Raw genomic sequence first — 20512 nt, forward strand, 5'->3', positions numbered from 1 at the left:
GTAGAGATGGGGTTTCACCATGTTGGCCAGGCTGGTCTTGAACTCCTGACCTCTAGTGATCCATCCACTTCGGCCTCCCAAAATGCTGGGATTATAGGCATAAGCCACTGCACCCAGCCCTAATCAAATTCTTTTATGCTTCGAAAATAGTATGATGACTGGCCAGGCGTGGTGGCTCACACCTGTAATCCCAGCACTTTGGAAAGCCGAGGCGGGCAGATCACTTGAGGTCAGGAGTTTGAGACCAGCCTTACTAACATGGTGAAACCCTGTCTCTACTAAAAATACAACTTTAGCCAGGCATGGTGGTACACGCCTGTATTCCCAGCTACTGGGGAGGAAGGCAAGAGAATCGCTTGAACCTGGGAGGCAGAGGTTTTGGTGAGCCAAGATCGAACCATTGCTCTCCAGCCTTGGCAATGAGTGAAACTGCAGCTCAAAAAAAAAAAAGTTGGATATGTCCAAGTCACTGCTATGAAGAGGTACTGGGGATCCCCACGGCAACCTACAACGTAGTGCTCATGAAAATGTGGGGCTTCTACTGCAAGATTGTCACACCCTTTAAAAAAATAGTGTGATGTAAATGTAAGAGCTACTGTTAATATCTTCAAATCATCTTACTTCTTTTCTTCATAGGGTGAATGTGGAAGTAGCTTTCCTCAAGTTGTTGGTTCACTATTTCTTTCTCCTGGTGGTCCTAAGTTTATTCATCTGATGTATCATTTTGCAAGATTTGTTGCAATAAAATATATTAAATCCAGTTCTAAAAGTAAGTTCAATTTATAAAAGTTTCTTTTGTTTTGATTCTTAAATTTTTGTTCTTTCCAATTTTTAAATCATGAACACATTTTAGTAAAAGCAAAGTAAGTTAAAACATTAATGTACCCCAAGAAGGAAATTGTTAATATTCTACTGGAACTGGACTTTGCAATCTTCTCATAATGAACATAGTTACTATTAATATTATTTTATTATTTTTTGAGACGAGTCTTGCTCTCTTGCCCAGGCTGGAGTGGCACCATCTTGGCTCACTGCAACCTCTGCCTCCCGGGTTCAAGTGATTCTCCTGCCTCAACCTCCTGAGTAGCTGGGAGCATAGGCGCCTGCCACCATGCTCGGCTAATTTTTTGTATTTTTAGTAGAGACAGGGTTTCATTGTGTTAGCCAGGATGATCTCGGATCTCCTGACCTCATGATCTGCCCACTTTGGCCTCCCAAAGTGTTGGGATTACAGGCTTGAGCCACTGCACCTGGCCATTTTATCATGTTCTAAAACAAGGGTTGGGAAACAATTTCTTTTAATTTTTTTTTTTTTTTTTTTAAATGCAGGGGTCGCACCATATTTCCCAGGCTGGTCTTGAACTCCTGTGATCAGGCAGTCTTCCTGCCTTGCCCTCCTAAAGTGCTGCGATTATAGGTGTCAGCCACTGTGTCCAGCAACAATTGATACTTTTATTACTAGTGTATGGATAGTATCTGTTTTTCTAAAGGCTCATTAACATAGTATATAATCAGACATTTTTATTTATTTATTTATTTTTTTCTTTTACCCATAACTCCTGAGAACATACTAAGTAAATAATCAGACATTTTTATCTCTTCAGTTTGATAGGTTACAGTGGAATCTCAGTATAGTTTTAATTTGTATTTCTCTTATTAGTGAGGTTGAAAATTGTTTCATGTTTAGGAGCAATTTGTAATTAAAATACTTTTTTTTTTGACTGGATGTGGTAGCTCCATGCCTGTAATCCCAGCACTTTGTGAGGCTGAGGCAGACAGATCACTTGAGGTGAGAGGAGTTTGAGACCAGCCTGGCCAACATGATGAAATCCTGTTTCTACAAAAAAATACAAAAATTACCCAGGTATGGTGGCGGGTGCCAGTAATCCCAGCTACTTGGGAGGCTGAGGCATGAGAATTGCTTGAACATGGGAGAGGGAGGTTGCAGTGAGCCAAAATTGTGCCCCTGCACTCCAGCCTGGGTGATAGAGCAGACTTAGCCTCAAAAAAAAAAAAAAAGAATTTTTTTTTTTTTTTTTTTTTTATAGATGGGGTGGGTTTTTCTATTTTGCCCAGGCTGGTTTTGATTTGAACTCCTGGTCTCAAGTAACCCTCCTGTCTTGGCCTCCCAAAGTGCTGGTATTATAAATATAATATAAGAATGTTGGCCAGGCACGTTGGCTCACGCCTGTAATCCAAGCACTTTGGGAGGCTGAGGCAGGTGAATCACGAGGTCAAGAGATCAAGACCATCCTGGTCAACATGGTGAAACCCTGTCTCTTCTAAAAATACAAAAAATTAGCTGGGCATGGTGGCGCGTGCCTGTAATCCCAGCTACTCAGGAGGCTGAGGCAGGAGGATTGCCTGAACCCAGGAGGTGGAGGTTGCGGTGAACCAAGATCGCGCCATTGCACTCTAGCCTGGGTAACAAGAGCGAAACTTGTCTCAAAAAAAAGAATGTTTCCAGTTTTTCTGCTAGTGGATGATCTGCCCAAATTACATGTAATACAAACTATTTTATATAAAATATGTTCTAGATTTAAACCAATTCCAGTCAACATGTTCAGTCTTTAGATAACTTCTAAATTCAATAAACTCATTTCCTGTTAAATATTTAGAAATTCTGATGGTTTCTTTGAGGCAATACTAGGACCTGGATAAGCAACGTTAAATGCAGTGTGGAATTCCCTCATTTTCAGAATACTCATATTTTTAAAATTTTTTATTAATTTTTTATTTTTATTTCTATTTTTTAAATAGAGATGGGGTTTCATCATGTTGGTCAGGCTGGTCTTGAACTCCTGACCTCAGATGATCCACCAGCCTTGGCCTCCCAAAGGGCTGGGATTACGGGCTTGAACCACCATGCGCGGCCTCAGAATACTCAAATTTTTGTTATATTGAGCCATGTTAAAGTAGGAGTTATTACATTTATTACAGGTAAAAACCTAACTCTGAAATGTTTACGTGGGTTGTTCTCAGTTCTACTTTGGTTATTAGTAATACAGTGAAGAATTGCTTATGAAATGAACAATGGTTTTATTTGATTATCTTGTCCTTTTGGTCTTACTAGGAGGAAAAGTAAACTGATGGTAGCAAAGGAGATGATGTGATCTCCTCTTACTTTTTTATATTGACTTTATTCCTTTGTTAAAAGATTCTGTTTGGAAGCAAAGTAGCTCTTACTATAATTTGAGATATCTATAAATAGATGCAGTATTTATAGATACCTCAAATTACAGTAAGAATTTTTTTAGGTAGGTGGACTCTGAAAATTTTTAAGTGTGTAAAATAACTCACCTTAAACTGGGCTCGGTGACTCACATCTGTAATCCCAGCACTTTGGAAGGCCAAGGCAGGCAGATCATGAGGTCAAGAGATGGCTAACATGGTGAAAACCCATCTCTACCAAAAATACAAAAATTAGCTGGGTGTGATGGCATGCGCCTGTAGTCCGAGCTACTTGGGAGGCTGCGGCAGGAGAATTGTTTGAACCTGGGAGGCGGAGTTTGCAGTGAGTTCAGATTGCACCACTGCACTCTAGACTGGGCAACAGAACGAGATTCTGTTTCAAAAAAATAAATAAAATAAAATAAAATAACTCACCTTTAGAAATCTTTTATAGTTGCCTACTTTATAAAAAGGTCATTTTGGCTGGGAGTTGTGGCTCACACCTGTAATCCCAGCACTTTGAGAAGCCGAGGTGGGTGGATCACCTGAGGTCAAGAGTTCAAGACAACTTGGCCAACGTGGTGAAATCCCATCTTTACTGAAAATACACAAATTAGCTGTGCTTGGTGGCATGCCTGTAGTCCCAGCTACTCGGGAGGCTGAGGCAGGAGGATTGCGTGAATCCAGGAGGCAGAGGTTGCAGTGATGCAATGAGCCAAGATCGTGCCGCTACACTTCAGCCTGGCGACAGAGCAAGACTCTATGCCAAAAAATAAAAAAAGTTATCTTACTTTTCTTAACATTAGTTGTATCAGGCTGAGTGTGGTGACCTGTAATCCCATCACTTTGGGAGGCTGAGATAGGAGGATCCCTTGAGTTAAGGAGTTCAAGACTAACCTGGGCAACACCTTAAGAATCAGTCTCTACAAAAGATAATAAAAAAGAACTAGATGGGCACGATGGCATGTGCTTGTAGTCCCAGCTACTTGGGAGGCTGAGGTGAGAGGATCGCTTGAACTCAGAAGGTTGAAGCTGCAGTGAGCTATGCTTGTGCCACTGCACTCCAGCCTGGGCAAGAGAGCAAGACCCTGTCTCAAGAAAACAACCCAGAAACCAAAACAAAACATTAGTTGTATTGTTATATGTTAGTAGTATACTGGGTTTTGGGGAGTTATTAGTTATATGATGTTGGTTTCTTAATATTAAAGTTCAACATTTTTGGTATTTATTAGCTTGTAAGTCTGTTTTCCTTTTCTTTTTTAAAAAAGTCAATTAAATTTAGTGGGAGATTGTATACCAACTTGACTGATACTAATGTTAAATTCTGATAACCTGCTACTTTCAGACCAGCCTGTTTTCTATAATCTTATTTGTGTTCCATGTAGATTCTTCTCATCATTTTGCAGAGACATTTAAGTTAAAACCACAGGACTTGCACATATGCATTGCCAGATGCCATTTAGCACGTAACAGATTTTTACAAATTTTACAAAGAGAAGATTGTGTTACCCAAAAATATCAGGAAAATGCACAGTAAGTAGTACCTTGATAGTTAGAAAATAATTTCTTTCTTTTGAACAAATGTCACCAATATAATTTCAGTAGAAATAATCCATGGCTACCTCAAAACCCTGGCAATTATCTTTGCATTTTAAAGTCAGATAACTTCTTTTTTTTTTTGAGATGGACTTTCGCTTTTGCTGCGCAGGCTGGAATGCAATGTCATGATCTAGGCTCACCACTGCTTCCACCTCCCAGGTTCAAGTGATTCTTCTGCCTCAATCTCCTCAGTAGCTGGGATTACAGGCATGTGCCACCATACCCCACTAATTTTGTATTTTTAGTAGAGACTGGGTTTCTCCACGTTGGTCAGGCTGGTCTCGAACTCCTGACCTCAGGTGATCCACCCATCTTGGCCTCCCAAAGTGCTGGGATATTACAGGCATGAGCCATGGTGCATTGTCTCTCTTTTTTTTTTTTTAATGAGTGAGCTTATTTGTTTTTCTGTCTTTTTTTTTTTTTTTCTATCTGACATGGGGTCTGGCTCTGTCACCCAGGCTCTCAGGCTGGAATGCAGTGGTGTGATGTCGGCTCACCGCCACCTCTGCTTCCTAGGCTTAAGTCATCCTCCCACCTCAGCCTCCAGAGTAGCTGAGATTACAGGTGCAGGCCACCATACCCAGCTAATTTTGTATTTTTAGTAGAAATAAGGTTTCACCATGTTGTCCAAGCTAATCTCAAACTTCTGAGCTCAAGCAGTCTACCTGTCTCAGCTTCCCAAAGTGCTGGGATCACAGGCATGGGCCACTGTGCCTGGACATAGTCAGATAACTTCGGCATAAAATATTTTAAAACTTCAGGCATACTATAAATATAAGTTTAGAGAAAAGGCAAAGATCACTTTGGTTTATTTATTTGTTTTGAGATGGAGTCTCGCTCTGTTGCTCAGGCTTGAGTGCAGTGGTACGATCTTGGCTCACTGCAACCTCCACGTTCTGGGTTCAAAGGATTCTCCTGCCTCAGCCTCCCGAGTAGCTGGGTTTACACGCACCTGCTACCATGCCTGGCTATTTTTTTTTCTATTTATAGTAGCAGTAGGATTTTGCCATGTTGGCCATGCTGGTCTCGAACTCCTGACCTCAAGCGATCCACCTGCCTTGGCTTCCCAAAGTGCTGGGATTACAGGCATGAGCCATTTGTGCCCGCCCACTTTAGTTTAAAAAGTTAATTTTTCATATGTGCTTTGCAAAATAGGGAAATATATTTTAAAGTTGTAATTGTAGTGTTTATTTTATTTTGTATCCTTTTTGTCTTGATACTTTATTTTGTAAATTTTTCCATATTGCCATAGTGTATTACTTTTTTTTTTTTTTTTTGACACAGAGTCTCATTCTGTTGCCCAGGTTGGAGTGCAGTGGCGTGATCTCGGCTCACTGCAACCTCGACTTCCTGGGTTCAAGTGATTTTCCTGCCTCAGCCTCCTGAGTAGCTGGGATTACAGGCACCTGTCACCTTGCCTAGCTAATTTTTGTATTTTTAGTAGAGAAGGGATTTTGCCCTGTTGGCCAGGCTGGTCTCAAACTCCTGACCTCAGGTGATCCGCTTGCGTCGGCCTCCCATATTGCTGGGATTATGGGCATGAGCCTGGCCAGTGTATTACTTTTAATGTCTATTAGTCTGATCAGTGGATATTTCATTAAGTAGATATTCTTTCAGGTAGGTAGTCCATAATTTTTTTTAACCACTTAATCTATTTTACATTTAGGTTCATCTATTTAGCATATCTTTTTTTCTTGGAGTTTCTTCTAAGTATATTGTTTATATATTGGTATTACAGAATTAAACAAGACTGACAAGGCTGTTGCTCTCAAAGTATAAGTTGTATATAATTTTTTTTTATTTAAAAATATTTTTTAGAGACAGGATCTTGCTCTGTTGCTTAGCTAGACTAGAGTGCAGTGGCACGATCATGGCTTACTGCAGCCTTGATCTCCTGGGCTCAATTGGTCTTCTCACCTTAGCTTTTGAGTGGCTGGGAGTACAGGCCTGTGCTACCACACCCAGCTAGTTTTTAAATTTTTTTTGTAGAGACAAGGTCTTGCTTTGTTGCCAGGCTGGTCTCAAACTCCTGGCCTGTAGCAATTTTCCTGCCCCAGCCTCCCAAAATACAGGGTTAGGGTAACTTTGTAGAATGCTTTGTTGTCTATTACTAAAGCTATAGAATCCTTTGAAATTAACTGAAATGTTGTCTGACTGTATTAGATAATATTTAAATTTATCCCTTGGGTATGTGAGATGAGGATAAGAGCAGAGTCTTTCTTACTAACCCCCATCATTCTAATTAGAGAAGATACACTAACCTATGAGTCCTAGGTGCATCTCAGTAGGAGCCTGTATGTTGGATCACTTGTATGATAGTTAAAGTCTAGAGTCCTTTAGCTTACTGGTGGCTGTACCCAGAGGCCTTGAGCAAAGATAAGCATAGGGAAAATGGAGAAGTGGGCTATACTAATTAATTGTAGTGATATTATAGTTGTCATTTTGTGTGTTTTCTTGCAGATTATCAGTTAAGCATGTACGAAACTTGAGATCTGAATGTGTAGGACTGGAAAACCAAATAAAGAAGTAAGTGACTTTTAGAGCTAGAAGTTGCCTTAGATACTAACTTAGCTCTTGCATTTTACAGGTGAGGAAACAGTCCCACAAACATTAATTAAAATGATATATCAATAGTCAGATGATGATAGGATAGAACATAGTTATGACTTCTAGTCTAGTTCTTCTAAGAAATTATTATTGGTTTCAGATTAAATTTTATTTTATTTTATTTTATTTTTGTTTTATTTTTATTTTTATTTTATTTATTTATTATTATTATTTTTTACAGTCCAGAGGTCTTTTTTTTTTTTTTTTTTTTTAACACCTATTATGCCATGAATTCATAGGGAATAGGTTCCAGCAGCTCAGGCTCCTTCCCATTGGTTCTCACAAAGTGGGCTTCTCTGGGTGGAGCAGGCTGGCCCTTCAGTTGGACCCAGGTACCTTTCTCTTTGGCTTCTTTCTTTTTCTGATCGTTTTCCTTCACACGTTTTAGGAAGCTGTCTCGGCTCTTAGAGTGCTTGATGTGCTCAATACGCACATTAATTCTCTTGGCAAGAATCTTGCCCTTAACTTGTTTGTTTACAACAATGCCAATAGCATGCTGGGTAACATTGTAGACTCTTCCAGTTTTGCCACAATAACATTTGTGGGGCATTCCTTTTTGAACAGTACCCATTCCCTTGATGTCTACAATATCACCTTTCTTATAGATTCGCATATACGTGGCCAAAGGAACAACTCCATGTTTTCTAAAAGGCCTAGAGAACATGTATCGAGTACCTCTCCTCTTTCCCTTTGTGTTCGTCATTTTGGCGAATTACTGGAAGATGGCAGTTCCAGCCGAAAGGCTAAATTTTATTTTTTGTTGGAGTAGTTGTTGGTGGGTGGGTTGCAGACTAATTAGCTCTTTGGATATTAAATTACCATGTGATTTTTTTCATATGACTAATTATTTAATTTTTATTAGAATGGAACCCTATGATGACCAAAGTAATATAGAAGAAAAAATTCAAAAGGTGAGACAACTTTTGAAAGGAGACATTTAATCTTTTAAAATTCTGTGATATGCAGTGTTTGCTGAATCTGTCGGACTCTTATAGCCAGGTCTGGCGGCGCTTGCCTGTAGTCCCAGCTACTTGGGGGGCTGAGGCATGAGAGTCACTTGAACTTGGGAGGCAGAGGTTGCAGTGAGCTGACATTGTGTCACTGCACTCCAGCCGGGGTGACAGAGCGAGACCCTGTTTCAAAAAAAAATGGAAAAGAAAAAAAGTAAACTAATTAGAGATATTTAATATTGTATTTGTATCATGCAGGAAGAACATGTGTATTATTATCATATTTCCCCACCTCCCTCCCTCTTTTGTAAATTTGATTAAAGCATAACATATATACAAAAAATGTGTAAATCATAAGTGTATAGCTTGACAAATTTTTACAAAGAGAACATGCTCATGCAACCAATGTTGTTTAAGGAATAGAATGTTACCAGCACCCTAGAATCCTTGAACTGTTTCCTCCCATGGGGAAACACTGTCCACCTGTTACACTAAAGATTAGTTTTGCCTGTTTTTGAACTTTATATAAATGGGACTATATAGAATATATTCTTTTGTGTCTGACTTTGACTCAACATTGTTTATGATATTTACCCATGCTGTTGTTTGTAATTGTAGTGTTTATTCTCATTGCTGTGTAGTGTTCTATTTTATGAATATAGCACCAGTGTGCCCTTTTTATTCTAGATGGACCTTTGGGTTGTTTCTACTTTTTGATTATTACAAATAGACATTCTATGAACATATATATATATATATATATATATATATTTTTTTTTTTTTTTTTTGCAAGGATCCTGGGCTTAAGGGATCCTCCTGCCTCAGTCTTTTGAGTAGCTGGGATTGTAGGTATGCGCCTCTGTGCCTGCCTAAATGTTCTTGTACATAAATTTTAATGAATATAGGTTAGTGTATGCCTAAGATTTTTTGCTTTTAATGAGGTGTAATTTTTCACACTTTAACTTTCCTCAAACTGAGTTACTTAAAATTGAGATGTAGTAGTTTTTTTCTCTTGAAAAATTTAAAAAATTATTTCTCCCTGAATGATTGTCATTAGATTGATTACATGTCACATATAGAAACTGCTAATTGTGGCTGGGTGTGGTGGCTCATGCCTGTAATCCCAGCACTTTGGGAGGCCGAGGCAGGCGGATCACCTGTGGTGGGGAGTTTAAGACCAGCCTGACCAACAGGAGAAACCCCGTCTCTACTAAAAATACAAAATCAGCTTCGTGTGGTGGCGCATGCCTGTAATCCCAGCTACTTGGGAGGCTGAGGCTGGAGAATCGCTTGAACCTGGGAGGCGGAGGTTGTGGTGAGCTGAGATCACACCATCGCACTCCAGTCTGGGCAACAAGAGATGTGAATTGTCTTTTGGTGGTATAAAGTTTCTTAGATTTGGAGCTGGGTGCAGTGGTGCGTGCCTATAGTCCCAGCTACTTGGGAGGCTGATGTGGGAAGGTTGCTTGAGCCTAGGAGTTTGATGCCGGCATGGACAACATAGCAACACCCCATCTCTTAAAAAAAAAAAAAAAAATTCTTAGATTTGTTTGAAAATTATAGTGAGCTCGATTCTCCTGATACATTTTGTAAAAAGTCTCTTTGGAAGTCATATCAGTTTTTAAAAACTATTAAAATATAATTATTTAATTTTTTTACTAGAAATCATTCTAGGAAATTTGTTACTAAGAGTGAACATATATTTACAGTTTTAAAATATATGTATAGATTATGTGTGGACTTTAATATTTTATTTCTGTTTTCAAAGGTTCGATCTTTGTGGTCTTCAGTGAATGAAACACTCATGTTTTTGGAAAAAGACAGAGAAATTGTTAGTTTGGTACTTAGTCTTGTTAACCAATATGCTTTAGATGGAACTAATGTTGCTATTGATATTCCAAGGCTCTTACTTGACAAAATTGAGAAACAAATGTTTCAGGTAAGCATTTGATAGTAAGGAAGCTTTTGAGAAAACTCCTGCCCTGTTATTATATATTTTCTTGCAATGTCCTTCTGCTTTCAGAATTTATTTCTGTAAGCATATTTAGTAAAACTTTCATAAAGAGAGATATTGTTAAAGGTGTGTATATTTATATGTATTGACTTTTATTAATTGCCCCATACCTGTACAGCACTGCATCGTACAGTGTAGAGACTATGAAGTTTCCTAGTAGGAAGATGATAATTGCCAAATGGCCTTTTAAAAAGTTTCCATCCCCTGGCTTCTGTTTTATCTTGATGCTGTTAAGTGTTGCTTCTAAAGTCTTTTTCATTTAGCTTTGTGACCTCAGTGTCTCTGCTTTTCTGTAGTCTTTCAGACTGCTGCTGTTTTTTACTCTAGTTTCTTTTTTCTTTTTCTTTTCTTTTTTTTTTTTTGAGACAGAGTCACTCTGTTGCCCAGGCTGGAGTACAGTGGCATGATCTTGGCTCACTGTAACCTCTCCCTTCTTGGTTCAAGTAATTCTCCTGCCTAAGCCTTCCAAGTAGCTGGGATTACAAGTGTATGCCACCATGCCTGGCTAATTTTTGTATTTTAAGTAGAGACGGGATTTCACTGTGTTAGCCAGGCAGGTCTCGAACTCCTGACCTCAAGTGATCTACCCGCCTCGGCCTCCCAAAGTGCTGGGATTACAGGTGTGAATCACTGCGCCCGGCTTGGTTTCTTTTTTTCTATATAACTTTTAAATAATGCTCTCCATGGTTCTTTTAATGCCCTCTTAGTCTTTCCCTCATTATAAATTTATTTGATTTTTCTTACCAATTTCGTGACTTCAACAGTCTCTCCTCATCAACCCAAACTCTATCCAATTATTTCCACTTGCTTATGGAACATTATCTGGATATCTTACCTTTTTGTTTTCTTAGAAAACACAGTTCATCAAGCTTCTACTATATGCTGGGGAGATGCAAAGATAAAATATTGTTGTGACTCTCTGAAGAGTAATAGTAATTATATGTTACAGTAGAGGGAAAGTAGGAAGTGATGAGGTCTTCAGAGAGAATTACTACCTAACACGGTGGTTTCCTAAGATGGACAGTAAAAAATAAAAAGAAAATTATTACCATAATTTTGTTTTTGTGACAGAGTCTTGCTCTGTCGCCCAGGCTGGAGTGCAGTGTGAGATCTCAGCTCACCGAAATCTCCACCTCCCAGGTTCAAGTGATTCTCCTGCCTCAGCCTCCCAAGTAGGGATTATAGGCATGCAGTGCCATGCCTGGCTCATTTTTGTATTTTTAGTAGAGACAGGGTTTCACCATGTTGGCCAGGTTGGTTTCGAACTCCTGACCTCAAATGATCCTCCCGCCTCAGCCTCCCAAAGTGCTGGGATTACGTGAACCACTGCGCCTGGCCCATAATTTTTGTGTGAAATCTATGATTTAAAAAATATTGGAAATTACCTGGGCATGGTGGCTCATTGCCTGTAATCCCAATACTTTAGGGAGGCTGAGGTGGTCAGATCACTTGAGGTCTGGAGTTTGAGACCAGCTTGGCCAATGTGTGAAACCCCATCTCTACTAAAATACAAAAATTAGCCAGACATGGTGGTGTATGTCTATAGTCCCAGCTACTTGGGAGGCTGAGGTGGGAGGATCACTTGAATGCTGGAATTGGGAGGTTGCAGTGAGCCAAGATCGAGCCACTGTACCCAGCCTGAGTGACAGAATGGGACTCTGTCCCAAAAAGAAAAAATTGGCAACTAATTTAAATAATTTTAAAATACAGAACTGTGCAAGCCAAAGAAACACGTTTAAGTACAGACACAGCTTTTTTTTTTTTTTTTTTTTTTTTTTGAGACGGAGTTTCGCTCTTGTTACCCAGGCTGGAGTGCAATGGCGTGATCTCGGCTCACCGCCACCTCTGCCTCCTGGGTTCAGGCAATTCTCCTGCCTCAGCCTCCTGAGTAGCTGGGATTACAGGCACGTGCCACCATGCCCAGCTGATTTTTTGTATTTATAGTAGAGAAGGGGTTTCACCATGTTGACCAGGATGGTCTCGATCTCTTGACCTCGTGATCCACCCGCCTCGGCCTCCAAAAGTGCTGGGATTACAGGCTTGAGCCACCGCGCCCGGCCCCAGACACAGCTTTTAGGGGTCGTTGAGTTGTAACTTCTGTTAAAATAGGAATTTATGATCTTTTCACCAAACCTGTCCTTTCTGCTCAATCTTTATTTTTCTTTCCATCTATTAACATTTCTTTCTTTTCTGTGTTTTTTTTTTTTTTTTTTTTGAGATGGAGTTTCGCTCTTTGTTGCCCAGGCTGGAGTGCAATGGTGCCATCTCAGCTCACTGCAGCCTCCACCTCCAAGGTTCAAGCAATTCTTCTGTCTCAGCCTCCCGAGTAGCTGGGATTACAGGCACTGGCCACCATGCCCGGTTAATTTTTGTATTTTTAGTAGAGATCAAGTTTCACCATGTTGACCAGGCTGGTCTCGAACTCCTGACCTCAGGTGATCCACCCTCCTTGGCCTCCAAAAGTGCAGTAGGTGTGAACCACTGTGCCCGGCCAACATTTCTTTTATTACAGTTTTCAACCTTTTGCATAATATAAAAATGTAGCAAGCCCTGTTAGTTCTTTCACAGTAGTTTTCATTGGACCAAAATTATTTAAGTCATTTTATGTTTGGGGTATTTGATTTTTTTTTTCTCTTTTTTAAGTAAACTTTAATTGTAAAAAACCTAAATATATTTATGTAATAGTTCATTATTGTAGCAACTTATAGTTCACTACTTTTTTCTCCTCCTGATTTTTTAGTTGCACATAGGAAATGTTTATGAGGCTGGAAAATTAAACCTCTTAACAGTTATTCAGTTATTGAATGAAGTCTTGAAAGTAATGAAATACGAAAGTTGTCAGTCTGACCAAGCAGGATTGACAGTAGACCTTCACTACCTTGAAAAAGAGACCAAATTTCAGAAGGAAAGATTATCAGATCTGAAGCATATGAGGTACACTAGAAAGATCTGTTATTTTACTGTGGGAGGAGTAGGGTGGTTTTCTCAGCAAAGATCTTGTATAACTTTAGTAGCTCTTCAGGTTTGGCATATAAGCATGAGAATTCTACTAGTACTCAAAAACCTTATATAATCAACTCTTGGAGATACACATGAAGCAGAAAGGAAAAGGAAAATTAATGGAATAAATGATTTGCTCTGAATGATAATTTTTTATGAAATAATTTTAGCTTTTCTGTAGTTTCCTTTTGTTGGGTCTAATCATTAAATGAGGCTTCAGAAAAGTTTTTTTTTTTTTTTTTTTTGAGACGGAGTTTTGCTCTTGTTACCCAGGCTGGAGTGCAGTGGCACAATCCTGGCTCACTGCAACCTCCGCCTCCTGGATCCCGGTTCAAGCAGTTTTCCTGCCTCAACCTCCTGAGTAGCTTGGATTACAGGCATGTGTCACCATGCCCAGCTAATTTTTGTATTTGCAGTAGAGACAGGGTTTCACCATGTTGGCCAGGCTGGTCTTGAACTCTTGACCTCATGATCCACCCACCTCGGCCTCCTAAAGTGCTGGGATTACAGGCGTGAGCTACCTGCCTGGCTGAAAAGTTTTTTAATTGAGCAGAAAGAATAGAAAATGGGGGCTGCTTGTATGAATAGATAGAGAGTGGGAGTGACAAAGAGTGGGAGTGAAAGTACTACTACCCTACTCAAGTTTAGAGCTAGGAAAAAATTCTATTTTAAAAATAATGGAGTGGCCGGGTGTGGTGGCTCACACCTCTAATTCCGGCACTTTGGGAGGCCAAGGCCGGTGATCACCTCATGTTGAGAGATCAAGAGCAGTCTGGCCAATATGGTGAAACCTCGTCTCTACTAAAAATACAAAAATTAGCAAGGCATGGTGGTGGGCACCTGTAATCCCAGCTACTCAGGAGGCTGAGGCAGGAGAATTGCTTGAACCCAGGAAGCGAAGGTTGCAGTGAGCCGAGATCACGCCACTGCATGCTAGCCTGGGTGAGTGACAGAGTGAGACTCTGTCTCAAAAATAAATGAATAAATAAATTAATAAATGGAGTAATATATTTCTGGTTTTTGTGTTTTTTAACTTTTTTTTTTTTTTTTTTGTAGAGACAGGGTTTCACCATCTTGGCCAGGCTGGTCTTGAACTCTTGACCTCGTGATTCACCCACCTCGGCCTCCCAAAGTGCTGGGATTATAGGCATGAGCCACTGCACCCTGTCTTTAAAAAATTTTTTTTTAATTTTAATATTAATTTTTGATTTTATTGTTTTATTTTTTTTGAGACTAAGTCTCGTTCTGTCACCCAGGCTGGAGTGCATCGGCACGATCTCGGCTCACTGCAACCTCTGCCTTCCGGATTCAAGTGATTCTCCTGCCTCAGCCTTCCAAATAGCTGGGACTACAGGCACATGGCAGCACACCTGGCTAATTGTTTTTGTATTTTTAGTAGAGATGTGGTTTCACCATATTGGCCACCATATTGAACTCCTGACCTTGTGATCTGCCCACTTCCCAAAGTGCTGGATTACAGGCATGAGCCACTGTGCCTGGCCTATATTTTACTTTTTTTGAGGTGGAGTTTTACTCTTGTTTCCCAGGCTGGAGTGTATGGAGTGCAATGGTGCAATCTCGGCTCACTGCAACCTCTACCTCCTGGGTTCAAGTGATTCTTTCCTGCCTCAGCCTTCTGAGTAGCTGGAATTACAGGCACCCACCACCAAGCCTAGCTAATTCTTATATTTTTAGTAGAGACGAGATTTCACTAGGTTGGCCAGGCTGATCTTGAACTCCTAACTTCAGGTGATCTGCCCACCTTGGCCTCCCAAAGTACTGGGATTACAGGTGTGAGACACTGCTTCTGGCCTGCTTTCTGGTCTTAAAAAGAGAAAGTGGCTGCATGCTGTGGCTCACCCCTGTAATCCTAGCATTTTGGGAGGTCAAGGCAGGTGGATCTCGAGGTCAGGAGTTCAAGTCCAGCCTGGCCAACATGATGAAACCCTATTTCTACTAAAGATACAAAATATTATCCAGGTGTGGTGGCGGCACATACCTATAATCCCAGCTACTCTGGAGGCTGAGGCAGGAGAATCGCTTGAACTTGGGAGGCGGAGCTTGCTGTGAGCCAAGATCACACCATTGCAATCCAGCTTGGGTGACAGGGTGAGACTTTGTCTCAAAAAACAAAAAATGAGAGAAAGGTATTTTAGTGTTCATCTGTGAGAGTTTATTTAATTTTTATGTGGTATATTGATTGAACTTGCAGTTCTTTCCTTTCACTTCTCTACAGCTATTGTTATTTTCTTAAATTTTACTCAATGCTTTTTTTGTATCTTCATATTTTGAATAAAGTTTTTTTTTTTCTATTATAGGTGTAGAATAAAAGATGATCTTACAACTATAAGACATTCTGTTGTTGAAAAGCAGGGAGAATGGCATAAAAAGTGGAAAGAATTTCTTGGTTTGTCTCCTTTCAGTCTAATTAAAAGTTGGACTCCAGTAAGTAATATTGACTTGCCCCTGCCCCCCGCCCACCTTTCTTTTTTTGACACTGTCTTGCTCTGTTGCCCAGGCTGGAGTAGAGTGGCACGATTATAGCTGGCTGGAATAGAGTGGCACTATCATAGTTGGCTGGAGTACAGTGGCATGATCATAGCTGGCTGGCGTATAGTGGCATGATCATAGCTGGCTGGAGTATAGTGGCATGATTATAACTTGTAACCTTGAACTTCTGGGCTCAAGCAATCCTCCTACCTCAACCTTTCGAGTAGCTGGGACTATAGGTGTGCACCACCAAGCCTGGCTAATTTTTTCTTTAATTTTATAGACAAGGTCTCCCTGTATTGCCAAGGTTGGTCTTAAACTCCTGGGCTCAAGTGATCTTCCTGCCTCGGCCTCCCCAACGTGGTGGGATTACAGGCATGAGCCACTGCACTCAGCCAGTTTGTCTTTTGGAGAATAGTTTGATATATGGTAATTTGTGATTTTATTGTGTTACAAATGACCTAGAAATGTTGTATGTATGTCATCTTTGCATTTGAGTCTAAAGTTCACATGTATTCTTTAATTTTTCTTTCTTTTTTTTTTTTTTTGAGACAGAGTTTCACTCTTGTTGCTCAGGCTAGAGTGCAATGGTGTGATCTCAGTTCACTGCAGCTGCCCAGGTTCAAGCAGTTCTTTTGCCTCAGCCTCCTGGGTAGATGGGATTACAGGCATGTGCTACCATGCCTGGCTAATTTTGTATTTTTGGTAGAGATGGGGTTTCACCATGTTGACCAGGCTGATCTTGAATGCTTGACTTCAGGTAATCCACCCACATCTGCCTCCCAAAGTGCTGGGATTACAGGCGTGAGTTGTTATGCCCAGTCAGAAAACAGGACTCCTCTTGATGTGAGGTACTATCACATTTGAGAAGTTCAGGGACTAAGTAATCTCCCTTACTCCTAATACTCTGCTTTAAAAATACTTTACAGGGCTGGGTGTGGTGGCTCACACATGTAATCTCTGTTTTGGGAAGCTGAGGCAGGAGGATCATTTGAGGCCAGGAATTGGAGACCAGCCTGGACAACATAGTGAGACCCCAACTCTACCAAAAAAAACCCCCCAAAACTGGGTGTTATGGTGTGTCCCTGTAGGCCTAACTACTCAAGAGGCTGAGGTGGGAGGATTGCTTAAGCTCAGGAGATTGAGGCTGCAGTGAGCTATGATAATGCCACTGCACTCTAGCCTGGATGAGGGAGTAAGAACCTGTCTCTAAGATAGATAGATAGATAGATAGATAGATAGATAGATAGATAGATAGATAGATAAATAATGTTATCTGACATATGCTTGGTAATTCTGTCTGTCTTAGGGAGAGAATGATCTATTTATAGATTAACTCAGCATTGTTATTGTAGTTAGCAAATATGTTTACTTCAGAATTGTGAATTTCTGTTTTAAGTCTGTAGATCTTTTACCACCAATGTCTCCCCTTTCATTTGATCCTGCCTCAGAAGAAGTGTATGCAAAGAGTATTCTTTGTCAGTATCCTGCTTCACTTCCAGGTTGGTTATTTATCTTTTTCTCTTTTAAACCTCCTTCTTGTCGTTCTTTTCCGTTATGATAATATTATAGTCTTTGTCTTTTTTTCTCCATTTTTTTATTGTGGTGAAATGCATGTAACATAAAATTGACTATTTCAATTATTGCAAAGTATATAACTCAGTGGCATTTAGTATATTTACAGTGTTGTGCAGTCATTATCACTATCTGGTTCCAGAACTTTTTCTTTCTTTTTTTTTTTTGAGACAGGGTCTCACTCTTTTGCCTAAGCTGGAGTACAGTGGCGCAATCACAGCTCACTGTAGCCTTGACCACCCCAGGTTTAGGTGATCCTCCCCACTCAGCCTCTCATGTAGCTGGGAGTGTAGGTGTGCGCCACCACACCCAGCTAATTTTTGTGTGTGTGTTTTTTTTTTTTTTTTTTTTTTTGTAGAGATGGGATTTTGCCATGTTGCCCAGGCTGATCTTGAACTCCTGCGCTCAAATGATTGACCTGTCTCAGCCTCCCAGTGCTGGGATTACAGGCATGAGCCACTGAGCCCAGCCCCCAGATTATTTTCATCATCTCAAAAAAACCCCCTAACCCATTAAAGAGTCAGTTTCATTTTCTCTGTAGTCCCTGGCAGCCAGTAATGTACTTGTTTTTTTTTCTTTTTTGAGATGGGAGTCTTGCTGTGTTGCCCAGGCTGGAGAACAGTGGCACAATCTCGGCTTACTGCAATCTCTGCCTTGGGTTCAAGCAATTCTCTTGCCTCAGCCTCCTGAGTAGCTGGGATTACAGGCATATGCCACTATACCAGGTTAATTTTTTTTGTATTTTTAGTAGAGACAGGGTTTCACCATGTTGGCCAGGCTGGTCTTGAGTTCCTGACCTCAAATGATCTGACTGCCTTGGCCTCCCAAAATGCTGGGATTACAGGTGTGAGCCACCGTGCCTGGCTGAGTAAAATACTTATCTCTGGATTTGCCTGTTCTGCATATTTCATATAAATGAAGTCATACAATAGAGGGCTTTTGTTTCTGGCTTCTTTCACTTAAACACTGTTTTTAATTTTGCGCAATGTTTTCTCAAACTGATTTCAAGCAGTCTTCCTTTCTTGGCCTTCCAAAGTGCTGGAATTACAGGCATGAGGTGCCACATGTACAGTATTTTCAAGTTTTATACATCTTGTAGCATGTATCATCCTTCAATTTTTAAAAATCATATTTGTTCACATATAATTCACATATAATTCACCTATTGAAAATGTACAATTTTCTTGGTTTTTTCTAAATTCACAAATAATGTGCAACCATCATCACAATTGTAAACATTTTCTTCACCTCAAAAAGAAAGCTCTTACCCTTTAGTTACCACCCCTAAATCCCTCTTCGCTTCTCCAGTTCAAAGCAATTATGAAGATATTTTCTGTCTCTAGAGTTCCCTGTCTGGATTTTCATATGGATGGAATCATATAACAGATAGACTTTGTGACTGGCTTCTTTCACTTAGCATAATGTTTTCAAAGTTCATCTAAGTTGTAGCACACATCAGTCAGTATTGCATTTCTTTTTATGAATACATGCCATTGTATGCCTCTACCACATTTCGTTTATCTGTTCATCTGTTGATGAACATTTGGGTTGCTTTCACCTCTTGGCTGTTATGAGTAATGCTGCTATAAATATCTGTACAGGTTTTTTTGTAGAAGCTCACAATTTTTTTAACATGAAAGAATAGTACAATAATTAACCCGAATATCTACCCCCATTTCAACAATTAACATTGACCATATTTGCTTTATGTGTGTTTGTATGTATGTATATGCTAAACCAAGTAAGTTCTAGATCCTGTGACACTTCACTCAAAGTGTTTCAGTATACATTTTCATAAAATAAGTACATTTTCCTAAATAACTACCATACTAGTATCACACCTAAAATAATTTCCACAATATTTAATATTCATTTTGCTCAGTTGCATAGTACTTGTGTACAAGACATTGATTAGGTTCAGTAAATAGAGGATAGATAATTGAAGGAATGAATGAATGAAAAACAAATTATATAGCTAAATTGGAGGAGGTAATAGTTGTAGGCTGTAGTTCAGTCAGGTGAAAGGTCATGACAGCAGTTAGCACAGGACTTAATCACTGGGATAGGTAATTGGTTTGAGAGTCAGGTATATTTGGGGAGTACACTGGTTGGAAAAGAATGTAGACCAGAGAGCAAGGCTCAGTTTAGGTACAACCAGAAGAGACAACATAGAAAAAAGTCTGCGTGGGGCTGGGCATAGTGACTTATACCTATAATTCCAGCACTTTGGGAAAATGAGGCTGGAAGATTGCTTAAGCCCAGGAGTTCGAGACCGGCCTGGACAGCATAGTGAGACCTACTTTCTACAAAAAATAAAAAATTAGCGAGGCATGGTGGTGTGTGCCTCTAGTCCTAGCTTTTCAGGAGGCTAAGGTGGGAGGATCATTTGAGCCCAGAAGTTCAAGGCTGCAGGGAGCTATGACTGCTCCACTGCACAACGCTCCTGGCTGGGCAAAAGTGAGACCCTATCTCTCTCTCTTTTTCTTAAATTTTAACTTAAAAAAATTTTTTAAATTAAAAATTAGTGTTATCCATGCTCAGGGGCCATGTTAATCTTCTCTGTATTGTTCCAATTTTAGTATATGTACAGCTGAAGTGAGCACAAGAGACTCTGTTTTAAAAATAAATAAATAAAAGACTGCATGGTTTGGTAAATGAAGAGCTTCAGATAGAGCATTCTGGTTCCATGGTAGCTTTGGACAGTCCTTAATTATGATAGAATTCTTCTGATAGGTCTTCGTTTTGTTTTTATCTTTTTTTGATTTTATTTTTGAATTATTATTTCTCTCTCTCTCTCTGTTTTTTCAGATCCACTAGTCAACAGAGCTCTTGGCATTATGTTTTTTATGTTTTTGTTTCAGCCGGGAAAGGGCTTTTGTGCTCTTGCCCGGCTTAGTTTACCACTTTGAATCCATGAAATTCTCATGTCCATTTGGAGGTTTCTCTACTTACTTTTATACTGAGGGAAAATGTGTCTGTTTAGGAAGTCCAGTTAGAAGTTATACTCTTGGGAGTCCTTTTTTCTTTCCTAGTATAGAACCTTGATCTGAGCTGGGGTACTTAAACATTATTTTATATTTTTTGTGGTAAAACAACCTTTTCCGCC

General features: G+C 39.8%; 2 protein-coding genes and 1 pseudogene across 3 annotated transcripts in view; 1 reads left to right on the forward strand and 2 right to left on the reverse strand.

Annotated features, from left to right (window-relative positions):
- The window catches only part of HAUS6 (HAUS augmin like complex subunit 6), a 54315-nt gene that overhangs the window by 13271 nt on the left and 20532 nt on the right, over positions 1 to 20512 (forward strand). Inside the window, exons 4-11 of one of the 2 annotated variants that reach the window (XM_021675322.2) lie at positions 637 to 769; positions 4557 to 4704; positions 7231 to 7296; positions 8240 to 8288; positions 10096 to 10266; positions 13082 to 13275; positions 15660 to 15786; positions 17231 to 17333. In XM_021675322.2, coding sequence (XP_021530997.2) covers positions 637 to 769; positions 4557 to 4704; positions 7231 to 7296; positions 8240 to 8288; positions 10096 to 10266; positions 13082 to 13275; positions 15660 to 15786; positions 17231 to 17333 — 991 coding nt within the window. The remainder of the gene's footprint in view (positions 1 to 636; positions 770 to 4556; positions 4705 to 7230; positions 7297 to 8239; positions 8289 to 10095; positions 10267 to 13081; positions 13276 to 15659; positions 15787 to 17230; positions 17334 to 20512) is intronic. The other variant, XM_021675323.2, reaches the window with a different exon arrangement.
- Positions 7598 to 8083, reverse strand: LOC105715570 (large ribosomal subunit protein eL21). Its single transcript, XM_012449986.2, has one exon. It carries the CDS (start codon positions 8078 to 8080, stop codon positions 7598 to 7600), a length of 483 nt encoding a protein of 160 aa, XP_012305409.1. The 5' UTR covers positions 8081 to 8083.
- On the reverse strand, positions 19907 to 20007 carry LOC135277371 (U6 spliceosomal RNA; annotated as a pseudogene).

The sequence above is a fragment of the Aotus nancymaae genome, unplaced genomic scaffold (assembly GCF_030222135.1).
Source record: "Aotus nancymaae isolate 86718 unplaced genomic scaffold, 86718_ANA_hifiasm-v0.15.2.pri h1tg000003l, whole genome shotgun sequence".
Classification (NCBI taxonomy): domain Eukaryota; kingdom Metazoa; phylum Chordata; class Mammalia; order Primates; family Aotidae; genus Aotus; species Aotus nancymaae.

Coding starts and splice junctions, on each gene's coding strand:
- LOC105715570 (XM_012449986.2), bottom strand. CDS start 8,080: ATGACGAACACAAAGGGAAAGAGGAGAGGTACTCGATACATGTTCTCT.